At 33.7% G+C, this 13,163-nt stretch overlaps 1 protein-coding gene across 5 annotated transcripts in view; it reads right to left on the reverse strand.

The window, feature by feature from the left end:
- The window catches only part of LOC149966623 (transmembrane channel-like protein 5), a 26,955-nt gene continuing 13,792 nt past the window's right edge, over nucleotides 1-13,163 (reverse strand). For 2 of the 5 annotated variants that reach the window (XM_090153562.1, XM_090153564.1), the window contains exons 5-16: nucleotides 10,380-10,655; nucleotides 9,708-9,844; nucleotides 7,915-8,065; nucleotides 7,688-7,849; nucleotides 7,183-7,325; nucleotides 6,490-6,574; nucleotides 5,902-6,098; nucleotides 5,615-5,821; nucleotides 2,530-2,670; nucleotides 2,074-2,152; nucleotides 1,909-2,011; nucleotides 5-1,083 (exon numbers count right to left, since the gene is read on the reverse strand). In XM_090153562.1, coding sequence (XP_090009688.1) covers nucleotides 545-1,083; nucleotides 1,909-2,011; nucleotides 2,074-2,152; nucleotides 2,530-2,670; nucleotides 5,615-5,821; nucleotides 5,902-6,098; nucleotides 6,490-6,574; nucleotides 7,183-7,325; nucleotides 7,688-7,849; nucleotides 7,915-8,065; nucleotides 9,708-9,844; nucleotides 10,380-10,655 — 2,220 coding nt within the window. In that variant the 3' untranslated portion in view covers nucleotides 5-544. Of the gene's footprint in view, nucleotides 1,084-1,908; nucleotides 2,012-2,073; nucleotides 2,153-2,529; nucleotides 2,671-5,614; nucleotides 5,822-5,901; nucleotides 6,099-6,489; nucleotides 6,575-7,182; nucleotides 7,326-7,687; nucleotides 7,850-7,914; nucleotides 8,066-9,707; nucleotides 9,845-10,379; nucleotides 10,656-13,163 lie in introns of all 5 variants that reach the window. The other 3 variants (XM_090153557.1, XM_090153553.1, XM_090153568.1) reach the window with 3 other exon arrangements.

A 13,163-nucleotide genomic window follows, 5' to 3' on the forward strand; every position in this document is an offset into this window, starting at 1 on the left:
GAACTGATAAAACAACGAGTCGCTATTGGCTCTAGCTAGAGTGAAAGCACGTGTCTAAAAATTTGTCGTTAGCGTCTCTCTCATAACACTGCCGTAACGAGACACGTCTTAGAATACCAATTTCATTCCCGTTAAGAAATTGTCGCTTACAGATTGTCGTTTCGCCTATCGCCATAATTTTTGTCGCTAGCTTAACGATAGGCTCAGAATCGAGCCCCAGGTGAGAATTATGAAGCCAACAGTTACTTTAAAGCAAGTTGCACTTGCTCCTGGAAGCTAGTTTCTATTCCTCTTCCATATTTTCATTGGCTCCAAAAAAATGATAGTACAATATACCTCCATTTAAGGATAATTTTTGGCTTGAAATCTCTTAGTCTGATTTTCTTTAAATTAACTATTAATTTTAAATGTTTTGTATTATAAATGCTAGTTTTTTATTGCATTATTAATCAGTATTATTTTCACATTGAGTAGTAAAAGTACAAAATTAAAAACACATGTTAAATTAAAATAAAATTACAACAATTATAAACCAATATTAGTATTAAAATCTTTGTGGAGTAGGATTTCTGGACCTTGTTGGGCTGTAACTTGGAGAGTCTTGTGATAAATATTGAAATCCCTGTTGATGTGTTGGCCTGTTTAATGGTGCAGGTACGGGACCTCTTCTTGGAGTTTGTGACCTTCGCCGGTCCCAAGAACCAGTCGGACTTGCACTACGTACATGCTCCGGTATCACTGAAAATGGAGAACCATCCCTGGTTGGTGTTGAATTTGCGCTTTTCCCACTGCCCCGCCTTTCTTCCATAATCCAAGCTTCAGGGGTTTTTTCTCTATTTTTCCCCCAACCAGGCTTAGGCTGTGGTAAGTTTGGATGCTCCGTAACATTTGAAGCAGCAGATCCTCGTCTATTTACAGGAACATCAGCTTGAATGTATCTAACACCGTAATTGGATGTATTTTCTACTGGAGTTTTGGCGCTGCTTTCTGATGGTAAAAGATAGTCTCGGTATGTTTGGTTAAAAACCGCTGAGTCTGCAGGCTTTGGTCCTTCATCAAACTTGGGTGATAATAAGATTCCTTCTATGTAAAACATCAAATAAAAGAAATACATTTTGAGTTTAAAAGCAGATTGAGCTTTCATGAGTAATTTGTGGTTTGTGTAAATTTAACTAGAATTAAGATATGGTAAAAATTCTAAATTTAGGTTCTGTAGGCTTGAAAGAAAGAGCAACTACTGAGGATGAAAACCCAATACCAACAACACAGGTCATTGGTATTGGTTACTATATATAAGTGTCATTAAATATCTTCAAGGCACAATGCGTTAGGGCTAGTTTGTATGCCTGTAAAGACTTAACTAAGCTTTTATTTTTTGAAAAACGGCTGTAATTATTCCATTCAGAGGCCATTCAATTGTATGTGTAGTGCCTGGAAGAGGTGGTACCAATTTAAAATATTCAACAAACAACAATTATAAATAAGTGGGTTCTGACATGGTAGATTTGATTACTTTGCTCAAACTGTAAAAAAAGGTAAAAAAACCCGCCAATAAGGGGAATGCTGGATATTCGTCGTCGTGTGTTCTGAGGCAGTTCCATTTATTAAATTTTACATTCATTTGGTTTTTCATATTAATACCTTCCTTCATTAGTTCTACTGCACTCAAAACAAGTTGAATATTTCAGATTTATAGTAATATACGCTTGCTTCACGTTGATTTTAAATGTTAAATATCTCAGTAAATACATATTTCCACCAAAAGAATTTTGCGCAATTCAATTTCTTATCACGCAAGAAATAAAAAAAAACCTTGTGTCTGTGTACCTAATTTTTGCCCCATGGGTGAATTGTAATGCACCAGAATTTCAAATGTTTTCAATAATGTTGAGAAAACTGATTACTCACTTGTTACTGTGTCACGTGTGTTATCATTAACTGAAATTGAAGCTGAACGATGTTGCATGGCTGTATCAAAAAGTTGAAGAAGGAACACTTTGTCTTTTCCTTCCTAAATGATAAAAACATGACAATTAATTGAGACCTTATGTTAAGATATTTTGTCATTTTTACCATGATAAGTTGGTCTCTTAATAGGTTCACCATTTCGTCATGTGCTTTAGCTGATGCACGTGTGTAGTACACAACAACTCTTAAAATAAAAAAATCACAGAAAATTTTAAATAATGATATTATTATCATATTTAGATGTCACAGTGAATAGAATATAATGTATATCACAATAATTTTAAGTACCTCTAACTATTTTAATATTAGTTAATTGCAATATGTGTAGATGTCTAATATATATCATAGGGTTTTAATGTTGTTGTATAATTTGGCTTTTTTATTAAAAACTGTTTTCTTAAAAGTTAAAATGTAGATGCATTATGACAATTTATGCATGATATGTACTAAGTTTAATTACTGTTAATATATCCCTTCCAAACTTATAACAGAAAAAAATTGTGCCAAGAAAATTATTCACCTCAAAATATAGAGAGTTACAAAATATTGTATAGTGCTTACCCCAAGAATAATATCAATCCAGAAACAGCACCAGGTGAAACAATAATAGCAAAGTCTTTTAAGTCTTCTAAAATTCCTGAAACTACTGAGTAAGTAGTAACCATACCACGAAAAGGTCCACAATCTTCTGAAGGTTTTAACCTTGAATTAAAATTTCTAGATTTAACATTGTGTAGTTTTAATAGCTATAAGATGATAGACATTTCCACATTCCAGGAAAAAAAAATGGCATGTGTCAACCAAATCCTTGCTAAGTTACTGTCTGAATTCTATGAGCAACAAACACAACACCCCACACAAGGAGAACGCAACCCATCAAAAGTCGAGTATTTTCTTTGTACTTTTTTCATTGGCTAGACGCTTTAGCGCCTTCTGCCGTTGGAAGGGGAAAATTCGGAAATTGTCTTCCCCCCACCCATAAAACGTTCAGCGTAAAGGCTTGTGACGCTCATCCAATGAAATTCGTACACAACCATTCGTTAGCGTGTTTAAAGACTAGCTGCGCTCTCCTTGTGTTTGTTGCTCCTAGCTGAATTGAATAACATGATGTTTGAGCAGTTCCATGAAAAAACAGACTTATAAAGAGAACTATACCCAAGGCACCACCTTAGGCCCAAGTCAATGTCCTTAATTCAGGAGATCGCTTATTTTTTCCCTAACAGGGGCAAAAATGCAAAATTAACTATTTACATTTTTGTCTATTAACGAAAGGAAAAGCATTATGTGTATGGTCAGTTGAAATGTTTATTTTAACTAAAATACATTCATGAAGAGTTTGGTTTATTGCAAATGTTATTTTTTATTACTACTATCCCGAGAAACGAATTTAGTAAAATTGATCGAAGTGATAATTAGTCACCCTACAATCTTGACAAAACAAGATTTCTTATTGAACAAAGTTTTCAATTTGGGTTGAGGACTCAAAAGAGAAGCCCCCTAAAATTTATTCTGAGCCCTAGTCTGAGACGAGTCCTAAACGAATTGTTAAGGTAAGAAGAGCCCAAGATGAACCCAAATTTGTTAACTCAGGAAAATTGAGCTCGAGTTGAGGAAAAAAATGAAAAACAAATGAGACTGAGGTGAATCCACATGAAAAATTAAACTTAACACGAGTCTGAGATGAACCGTTTCAAACCCTGTCGTTTTAACTGAATCTGAGCTGCGCCTGTACTATATTTTTCCTTACATTGAGATAGACGAGCATTTGAACGTTTTGGTAAACATTTTGAGATGAGCCCCAGTCGGGGTGAAGTGTACTACAGCGGCCTCATCGAATTTGATATTAATTTTGGTTGCGCCTAATAGACCCTTGTCACGTAGAGTTGGAGGGTATTTTTTATTTTGGCCACAAATGATTATTTAATTGTTTAACTTAATTTTTTAATTTTAAAAATTTCTCATTTTCATTGAATTTTATATTAATTTTGGTTGCGCCTGATAGACCTTGTCACGTAGATGCCGAGGGTATTTTTTTATTTGGTCCGCAAATGAGTATTTAATTGTTTAATTTAATTTTTTTAATTTTAAAAATTTCTCATTTTCCTTGAATTTTATATTAATTTTGGTTGCGCCTGATAGACCTTGTCGCGTAGATGCCGAGGGCAATTTTTATTTTGGCCGCAAATGATTATTTAATTTTTTAATGTAATTTTAAATTTCTAATTTTTGGGCATTTTCACGTGTTTCGTTGTACTTATTTCCGTCATGTGTTCGCCGACACCACAGTTTCGGTGTCTCAATGAATTCCACGTGATATTCCCTTTTTGTATAAAATCAATTACAGTTGTTGTTAATTTTCTCGGTGTTTTGTATTTTTGGGCCACAAAGCGATATTCCCGTACTTTATCAAATCTTTTACAGTTTTTGTTCATTTTCTAGGTGTTTTCTATTTTTGGGCCACTTTGTTTCTGGTTGAGATTAAAAGTATATACTTGATGCGTAAGGCTTGGTACTGTCCTCTAGGTCGCGTTATAGATGGCCCATCGCTTTTTTTTAGTATGGGGTTGGGGAGGCGCTGCGCGCAACCAGCGCTAGAGCGAAGTGAGTGCGCGGCGCCGTCAGGCGCCAATACGGGGAGTTTAGAAACGTCTTTTACGTGTTTTGGAAGTAATCACATGGAAATTCCCTAAAATTTCTAAATTTTAAAAATTAAGTTAATTAATTAAAAAAAAAACACGAAATTACATGAGGCCGTTGTAGTGCAATTTCGCCCAGAGTCGAAATTGGGGCGTGCAGCTATGCACACCACTGGTTGAAGTGCACGAATGGGCATATCTCTCACCCATCTATTCACTCATTAATTAAAAAAAAGGTCAAATAACACAAGGCAACATTTTTGGCCAACACAAGTTGTGAATGGTGAAAGTATTTTTTAAATTGTTGGTTAAATCTTGGATTAATCATATAAGCCTCATACTTTTGCCTCGTAATGGAAGGGATAAAAAAATTTAGTGGAGGATTTCGTTGCATGGAAAACGTTGATACATTTTTTTGCATCTCGGCTACTACAGTAGGTGTACAATATTCAAGCTTAACATAAACGTGGGAAAACACGCTGCTTTGTTTGTATCACCAAAACGAGTCGAACCAGTAGATGGCACAGTGTGTGGTTCAGATCTTTGGAAACCTACAAAACGCGTAAATGCTTTACCCAATAACATATTCTTAATCCAAGGTTAAATTTTGTAGAACAGCCATTTTTTCTAAGCAAGCCTTAGCTTCAAATATAAAAATTCATAACTTTCGTACACATCCTCTTAACTACACAAAACTAAATGATATTAATAATAAATACCTTTATTAATATGAATTTACAGACTTTGTAGTAAAAGAGGTATTTTTTTAATTATTTTGAATCATTGTCTTCACCAGTTCATGCGTGAAATATCAGTTAGTTTATGGAGCATGTTAATGAAAACTCAATCTGTTTCGCAAACCAGAGTCGAAAACAACAGTCGCCAACAATGTTTGGCTAAAAAGTTTGTCTCGTGTGAATAGGCCTGAAATGTTTTGGAGTACTAGCTCTGAGAGAGCCCAATATAATTCGCTAAAATGTTCTTAAAATTTTCATTCTTTGTTTACTTACTTTAGAATACTGTAGCCAACTGCAGCAGCTGATAAAGCAAAACTTACAAAAGTAAGTGTAAGGAAGACAGTTTGAACATGAGCAACTCTCCAAGGTTTTAACGAAGGTCTGCAATTTTGTACCACACTCAAACGTTTTGTATAAAAAATAACGACCAATTTAATTAGAGTGACTAAAGGTAGTAGTGGACAGTAGAAAAAACCAATCCTAAAAATACAAAAAAAGGTTTGTAATTCTTTGATAGCATAGATATTTAATTAAAATTATTCAAACAGAAATATAATTACCATGTCAGAGTTTGTGTATATATTAGGTCTAATGTGTTTTGAGCAATGTCAAATTCTGGATTGCCAATACATTTCAGACCATTGTCAAAACTAATTCTTCTTAGGAGTTCCATAACCACAGTCGAAAACAGGAATACACAAATTAAATCAACAATAATAAGACGATACAACTCTTGTCCAAGTTTTGTTTCCCAACACTAGAATAAAAGTACACCAAACCAATAAGTAATTAAAATTTAATTGACACACTTAACAAACCAAATGCAAACTTCGTAAAATAACTTCTTTAACAGAATGGAAACATGATAATGCACAGTAAAATTTTAGTGCCAATTTGTTCCAATAAATATTTCACATTATATAAATGCTTATTTGATCTATGGACAGGTTTACTTCCACTAGCCCCACCCTATACTTTCTTCCATAGTCGGCAACTAGATTGTACTATACTGGAACTAAAACTTGCATTGAAAATCATGGAACATAATTGTTATAAAATTTCATTTTTCATGAATTTCTTCATTTATTCTTTAGAGGCAAAACAAGTCGTGAGGCACAAAAATTCAATAATGGTAAAGATAGACTTACTTTAAATTTATCTCTGTTTTCATTATTTTTGTCGAGCAATACATATGTAACCACACCAAGCACAACTATTCGAATAATTACTGTCCTTTAATGAAAAAATTAAACAATTAATATTTTGTTGAAAAATAACTTTGTAATATGTCCCTGAAAGCCGAACTAGTGGTGTTTACATAACAATTTTCTTGGTGGGGGAAAATTAGGGTAAATGTTTTAAGCAGTGATGAAATACACAAATGAAATTTAAGGGTCATGTGTGTACTGGACCCAAAATGTCTAACTTCTAGAGACTATTATACTACAGGCTTAAGGTCAACCTTAAAAATAATGTAAAATCTCTTTCATAAATTTATTTCATTTAAGTATTGGTTGCATTCATATTTGAGTAAAAGCTAATGATCATAGTTTTCAATTTAAGTCCCAAAACTTTTTTAAATTCAAAATATCTAACTTTCAACATTAAATTTTTAGCTCTGATATGCTTTGCCTCTGCTGATGTCAGCAATATAAGATTATTAAGATATAATGTTTAGAGGAAAAACTTCTGAAAAACCAGTTTTGCTTAAGGATAAAATAACAAATTAATTTTTGTTCTTGTTTTATGTTTCCATGCTCATATTTAAATTGGCTCTAACTAATGGATTTAAAATGATAAACCTCATGAAATCACACTTATTCTATTCTAAATATACTTACCGAACCATATTCAAGTATAGTTGCGTTTGCTTAGAACTGTAGCTTTCAAAGCTGGACATCACAGTAAAAATGATAGGAACTATGAAAAGTGCCGTATTGATAGCAATTGCTAAAGTAATTTCTTTTAAAAATGGTATTGTAACCTAATAATAAAAAACATAATTTGAAGAAAAAGCAACAAAGCCTTCGCAATGATTTAGTAGGATGTATTTAAGCCCCTAGAACCATGAACTAAGGCAAGGCTGGGAGGTTGCAAAACTAGGATATTCTTTCATTGTATAACTTTTTATTTTAACGCTTTTAAGTATAGAAATGTAATTATACAAATTTAGTAGTACGTATTTTTCAAAAACTGTCATATCTTAGTTTTGCAAACTCCAGATTGTGCTACATGCAAATTTTATGTTGTTGATGTTCTGAAAAGTAAGAGCATGACAGCAGCAGCCAATGTTACCATTCAAAGTTCTTAGGAGCCTAAATAACATGAGTACATTATTACGCTTACACTGTCAAACTGCTTCTCTGTGAGCATTTTATGAGCAACATATCCAAGACCAGCCATTGCCGTAATAATAACAAGATTTATAAATACTCTCCAAAAATAAATATAAAATTTTTCTCCAAAAGATCTACCATCACTATCTTTAGTTTCACTTTCAATTAGTTCCTAAATGGAATTTTATAAATTTAAACTGAAAAAACTATTGTATATTGTGTATGTATGCATCGTACCATTAGTTCATTATAAATGCTGCGTGACTTGAGTCTGGCTGCATTTTCACGTTCTATGCTGTAATCCCAAGCTGAGAAAACTTTGTTTGAAAACTTATTGTTTATGTCACTAGAAGCCTCAATGTAATTAAGTCTGTATGATTTAGCAAGGCTGAAAATATAGTAATGACAGTGAAATATTATAAATTGGTTTGTTAATTTCGTAAAGTTTGGTTAAACACAAGCAAAATGGCAAAAAAAATTAATTTATTAAATACATGGAAGATATTACATTAGTCCCTGAAAATGAGAAATTTTAAGCAGTAGTGATTTTTTAGACAATTTCTTCAGCAGCACCACTATAGGTTCAGTAACCTAGCCAGGATTTTGGGGCCCCTCTATTTATGACACTGTCAGTGTTGTCTGAGACTATACTTCATTACAAAACCAAAAATTTACAACTTGGATGAAAGTTTTGAAATAAATTACCTTTTCAGATGTAAGCTAATGTTTAACTCAAAATACTGAAACACAATTTGTGTACACTAACTATTACCGTAACCTTAACAAGTTTTTATGGAAGGGGAAACCGAAGAGCTCGGGGGAAAACCCCTTAAAGGAGTAGAGATCATTCATTTCCAAACTGTGCATACCAAGATGCTCAAGCCTTTCAGCCACATAATCAAATAACAAGAGAGGAAGTTTCCTCCTCTGCAAGGCACGCCCTGAACATAGGACTCTCACTGATGCCAATCAGATGCAGATGACTATTTAGCTGGCAGTGACCTAAGAGTAGGCCTGTAACCACCCTGATACTACTCTTAGAGAGTGAGAGCAACTCAGTTGCTATTTTCTTAGAAGGCCCTGGGATAAACTCCTTGGCCTACCTCTGACCATCCGTCTCAAGCCCAAGCTTGACCTGTCTCTCAGTCATAGTGCCATGCACATGGCTATGAACCAGGACATTGGGAATTGGAATAGCAGGTTCAGCACCCAAGAACCTAGCCTCTGCACCCTCAGTCGACAGAGTGTTGGCCCTCATTTCCACGATGCCCCCTATGACCAGGCTCCCAATAAAGTTGAACCCTAGGCTAACTATGATAAATGCATAAATCTTTACCTAAGAAAGAAATAATAATCATACAGGTGTGCTTTGTATTGAGAACTTGAGTATTTCGTAAAATGCGCCAATAAGTAGCACAATTATGTCGTGCCATTCATTAATAGATTGTACCAAGTGTCTCACTTTAATGCATTATGTAACCGAATAATTTAAGACCACTAAAATTTAACGATGTAAATATCATTATAATACTGTGCAAGGTGTACAAAAATGCTAACCGGATTCAATAGTCTTGATGCTTTTTTTGTTAATACTGGTACAACATTTTTGGTAAGAGATTGAGATAAATAAAACTCATTTTAAGGCAAGAGACGATGAAGCTCAACCTACTTTCAACACGTCTATAGACATTCATTTGCCTCATGCAATAAATGTGTGGTAATGGTGCAAAATAATAATTCCGCAAAAGTTAACAGGGATTACAGAGTATAAGGATAGCATGTTTTCCTTTGAAGCTTTTAATTTTAACAGTACAGTTTAAACTATTTTTGGCTGCAATGTGAATTTAAACTTGAAATTTTTATTTTCAGTGAAAAATACAATAAAATAAAGGAATATTTTAAACTTAGTTTCAAAATAGAAGGATATTTACCTTTCCATTTTGAAACTTAGAATATATTTCCTTGTAACTCTATAAACCCTGAAGTTCGTAGCAAATACAGATGCAAAACAATTGTGATATAGGCATTACCTATATGTAAGAAAGACCATGCAGCATATAATATAGGCACTGTTGGCGAATAAATAAGCATCAGGCATACTGAAGGATCCACCTATAGTTGCATTCGTGTAATAACCATAATACATAATTGTGTAGTCAAAATATCCCTTAAAATGACAAAAAAAAGTTATTTTACTCTGTGATATCAAAGAAACCCACAAAATTGTATGGACAACCTGCACCTTTTATCCTATGGTACATGAACATAACTTTAAAAAAGAACTGCCCCAATGTAATTCCAAGTGATTTTATTATATGAACACATTTTTTAACATAATTAATTTAGACATAACACGGCTTAATTAATTTACTGCATTCCATTAAGAAACGATTATATAGGTCCACATGATTTGCAAAGCTATGGTTTGCTGATCCAAATCGAAAAATGCCTAGATAATTTTCACTTAAGTCACAAATATAGAGGGCTGAACAATGTGGAACACAACTGAATTATCTCCAGGATAATTTTTGAGTGAGATTTCCCAAAAAAACCCTTTAAGATTTCGAGAAGATAAATATTTATATTGCTGAAGATCATATTACCACAGGAGGGTTTTAAGAATTTAAACAAATGTGCATGTTTTCTTAACCTAATCTGAGTTCAGTTTTTATTGTTTGTACTATGCTTTTCAAAATACTTACTGTTCCAGTAAGTAGCTCCTGTCCCGTAAATCTCGCGACATTTGCGGTACTGTTCATACTATTACTACTGGAAACAGTATTAACTAGTTGTGGAGTAATAACAAATGCCAGTAGAATAATGAAAGCAAAAACGTTCAAGAAGAAAAGCCATCTCAAAAAGAAGAAGTAAGAGGCAACACCAGAGCCAAAGTGACCTTGAATAGTCTTTAAGTGTGAATGCCATAAATCCAAAGACTGAACCATTTCTTCAATTTCATGTTTTGTATTCTGCCAAAACTAAAAATAAACAATGTTTTCTTTTAAAGGGCATCAGTTGAAATTAAGATGTTTGAAAGTTCTTATATTTAAGACAATCCCATGTAATCTAGAGTTTCACAGGGGCTGAAACTGTCTAGTGACATCATTGTGAGGTTCCATCAAAACCAGTTCAAACCGATAGCAAGCCAACAAGTTACTGTATGTACTCTAGGGGTTCTCTAAAAATAATTATATTTTAGGTCATTTCACACTATTAAATAAACACTTAACTTGTATATATAGTCTTGTAAGTAAACATAAACAAGTCGGCCAAGCCCGTTATATTACCTCTCCTCTGAGGGGATTTAGTTCATTTCCCATGCGTCGTCTCACAACACTATAACTATGCTTATTCAAAACTGTTATGAGGGCGCTTCATCTTTTTTGAAAAAAAATATAAAACCTAATTTAAAGTTTATATATTTCACCAAGACCCCCCGATAAATTATTAAACTTTATTCCCGTTGGTGTTACAGCAAAATTAATTTGGTTCGAGATTACGAAAACTGTTTGTAAGGGTGGAAATATAGAAAACACAAAAGAAAATAGTTTATTCATCTTTAGACCAGGTTTTCATATTGACTTAAATTATATTAATTAGAAATTAAACAATTCTAAATTTATTAACAATTTAGTAATTAATGTAAATAAAAACGATTAATTCTAACAATTTAATAGTTAAACTATATTAATCATATCTCAGCGATGTTCCTTAAAAACCCAATTTAGCCTCTCAGATTAAGTTGGAAATTTCAACCGGTGAAAAAATATTTTAACGAATAGAAAAATATATAATAATAACCCAATCAATCAGGCTTTCAAGCAAAAATACCAATAAAAAATATATAATGATACCCCAATCGATCAGATTTCAGAGCAAAATTAACGAATAGAAAATATACAATAGTATCCCAATAAATCAGGCTTCATAGCAAAAAATAACCAATAGAAAAATATAATAACGCAATCAGGCAACAAATTAATACATTTTTAGAAATCAAGCAAGAGTCAATCAAAACACTAACACCAATAGAAAAGCAAGAAGCGAAACCCACCTTACCATTAACAAAGCACAAAAAAAACAACTTGACTAAATATATCAATAAACGTCAAACCAATGCCACCTCATAAATACAACTATATAACACATTTTAAGTAGATAAGAAAACCCGTTAACTAAATTTCGAGGTATTTATAATCAAACCGGATAAGCTACAGAATACGACCTATACAATTTAAAGGTTCCACCAAAAATGACTCATTTCGTGAAAGTAGTAAATACGCTTAAAAATGTAATAGATAAAAACCAACGTTCCAACACCAATGCCTTTAAAGGTAAATAATAGATAAAATTTGTACCCATCAATTTACTAAGGCCCAGTTCTCTGAAACTTCTATCAAGCTCTAAATACCACATTCAGCCACTCTGTGAAAGACCATACAGAGACCTCTTCAACTTAAGGCATTAACTTCATGTAGACATCTCGATCAAGGGTCCCATATACGTAAGCGTTCTTAACATCCCAGTGTTGATGCACCCAACCAAGGGTTACGACGAAGACAGCGATAAAGAAACGTACGAGACTAAAGCTTACTACTGGGGAGAAAGTTTCATCATAATCTATCCCCTCTATCTGGGTACATCCTTGAGCGACCAGTCTTGCCTTGTATCTAATTATTTTATTCCAGCTGTTTCTCTTGATAGCGTAGACCCAACGACAGCCTACTATCTTCTGATGGTGTGGTTTTTCAACTACCTCAGCAACTTCACGTTCTGTTAACGTATTGACCTCCTCTTGCATAGCTGCTCGCCATTCATTCTCCTGCTTTGAGTTAATGGCTTCTTCAAAAGTCTTGGGAAGTACTACCTCAGTACAATATGCTTCAAACGGTTCATCTTCACCTTCTACAGACATGATTGTCATTAAAGATTCTGCAACAGACTTTCTTGAAAAATCAAATGCATTAATATCTGCAGCAATATTATTGTCTTTTAAGTAATTTTCAACTTCTGCTCTTGAACGTAAATGCTTGTTATTGTGGTAATAATATATATTGACACACCCTATCGTGGCTCCACTCTGTCTGATACTCAGGTTGGACATCCCTTTGATCTGGTTCGTCATTCAGTTTTGTTGGTACAACCATTGGAACCAATTCGTCATCTTCTACCCAACAAACCGAATGCGTATCTTCAAATTGATTAAAACACGTATACTGTGAATATTTGGTGGAAACCCAGCCATTTGGACGTTGAGATGTATACCGTAACCCTCAGCACTCGTTCCATCCCATAAGTCAAAAATTCATCACATACAATGGCAATTTGCAAAAGAAAATTCTACTACACCCAATGACAAAAAGGGGGCTCTTTTGGAAAAACCATTTCCCTAATTCCAAAAAACTGAAAGCAGTAATTTCAAGAAACTGCGTATGCAGTGATTACACTTTCCCTCCAAAATGCGTACGCATTTGCAGGCCAGACAG

Source organism: Leiobunum rupestre, chromosome 1, assembly GCF_980474605.1.
Source record: "Leiobunum rupestre chromosome 1, qqLeiRupe1.1.hap1, whole genome shotgun sequence".
Taxonomy (NCBI): Eukaryota; Metazoa; Arthropoda; class Arachnida; order Opiliones; family Sclerosomatidae; genus Leiobunum; species Leiobunum rupestre.